The following is a 1,935-nucleotide window of genomic DNA, read 5'->3' on the forward strand; positions in this document are numbered from 1 at the left end:
CTAACCAAAATGGCTCTTAGGCAGGCTAATCACTTTTCCCCGTCCAAGCAGCCTGTGAAGTGCACTCTTGACATCCTTGTTGCGGAGGCTGTACACAAAAGGGTTGGCCAAAGGTGTAATGGCAGTGTACATCACAGAAGCCACCATGTCTTGTTCCTGAGAGTTCTGGGAAGAAGGCTGGAAGTAGACCCAAATAATGGTGCCATAGAGGAAGCCAACCATGGTGAGGTGGGATCCACAAGTAGAGACTGCACGGTGGCGACCAGCAGCTGAAGGCAAACGCAGGATGGTGGCCCCAATGCGAACATAGGAGAGTACAATAAGGGCACAGGGACCTAGCATGAGGAAGCCACCCTCCAAAAATATGGCCAGCTCATTGGAATGTATGTCAGAGCAAGAGGCTCGCAGAAGTGGTCGGTGGTCACAAAAGAAGTGGGGAAGGTTAACGTTGCCCTTGGCATCCCCAGCCCAGTATAGAGGCAAGAGAAGTCCTACATGCAGCATGGTGTGCACTATGGACACCATCCAGCTCAAGGCCAGTAAGCGGGCACAGAGTCGACGATTCATCACTGAATGGTAGTGCAGGGGGTCACAGATGGCCACATAGCGATCCAGAGCCATGACAGAAATAACAAGTGTATCCGTAACTCCAAATGCATAGAAGAAAAAGAACTGGGCCAAGCAGCGGGCAGCAGGAATGGCTGGGTAATTAGACACCAGATGGACCAGCAACTGGGGCAGGGTGACTGTGGACAGCCCCATGTCAATCACAGAGAGACCACGGAGCAGATAATACATAGGTGAGTGGAGCCTGGAGTCCCGGGAGATTAGCAGCACTAGAGTCACGTTCCCCATTATGGTGGCCAGGTAAATAGCCAGGAACAGGAGAAAAAGGAGATTTGGGGAGATTCTAGCTCTTGAGAACCCAAGGAGCAAGAAGACTGGAGAGTGTGAAGCATTAGGGGTGCAGCCCATGATAAATGACAATGAGCCTGTCTGAAAGAGAGTTTGAATCAAAAAGCAAGTCATAGGTAGTAGGCTGAGGGTCATAACAGTTCTAATTGATTTATGTACATTATTCAAGCTCCTTAAAGACTTAAATTCAACTGACCACCATGGCCCTTCTACTAGGTCTATGATTTCACTTCCTTAATTTATTACAGCATTTTCTCCATTACTGCTTCCTTTTCATCCACTCTAGTGGCTCCTTTTCTGTAAACCAGCAACCCTGATAAAGTTCCTCAAACAGTTATAAAACCTTCACTCAATATGGTCTTTTCATTCTACTATTACTCCTCTCCTTCCAATGGCAAACTTGGTGACAAAATTCCTATACTCACTGGCACTAGCTCCTCGTCTTCAGTTTATACCTCATCCCACTGCAGCCCTCATGATCTCTTCTCTCTGACCCTGTAAAGAACATAATGTATCATTTAATATGTAAACATATAAAAATGGTTTACTATCAGTGGTTGGTTTTTATAGTGAAATTGCTTCAGGTTGTCCTGAAATAACTTATTTTTACTCTTTATTCAATTTTGTTGGTTGATGGCATCACCATTATCATCTATCTGGTTGCCCAAAAATGGGGTCAATCTCTCCCTCATCTCCTCATGTTCAATCACTCCTTGACTTCTACATTTTTCCTTATATCCATCCTTTGCTCTCCTTTGAGTGTAATCCACTCACACTATTTAAGCTTCAGCAACTCTGACCAGTGTTAATTTCATAACCTCATGACAAGTTTCTCCACTTATTTCCCTTGATAGATCTTCCATACTGATTTGAGAGGAAAACTTTCAATAAGTGATTCTCTATTTAAAGAGTCCGGGTCTTCAGAATAGAATCCAAATTGCTTGATCTGGCTTGTAAAGAACTTTCATTGTCAATAGCTAAACTATCTTACCAAGTTCATGCTGAGTCATCTACCCAGTA

General features: G+C 44.4%; 1 protein-coding gene across 1 annotated transcript; it reads right to left on the minus strand.

The window, feature by feature from the left end:
- LOC122474430 (olfactory receptor 1B1) lies at positions 1–975 on the minus strand. Its single transcript, XM_043565300.1, has one exon. It carries the CDS (start codon positions 973–975, stop codon positions 1–3), a length of 975 nt encoding a protein of 324 aa, XP_043421235.1.
- Positions 976–1,935: the final 960 nt, after the last annotated feature.

This window comes from Prionailurus bengalensis, chromosome D4, assembly GCF_016509475.1.
Source record: "Prionailurus bengalensis isolate Pbe53 chromosome D4, Fcat_Pben_1.1_paternal_pri, whole genome shotgun sequence".
NCBI classification, from domain to species: Eukaryota; Metazoa; Chordata; class Mammalia; order Carnivora; family Felidae; genus Prionailurus; species Prionailurus bengalensis.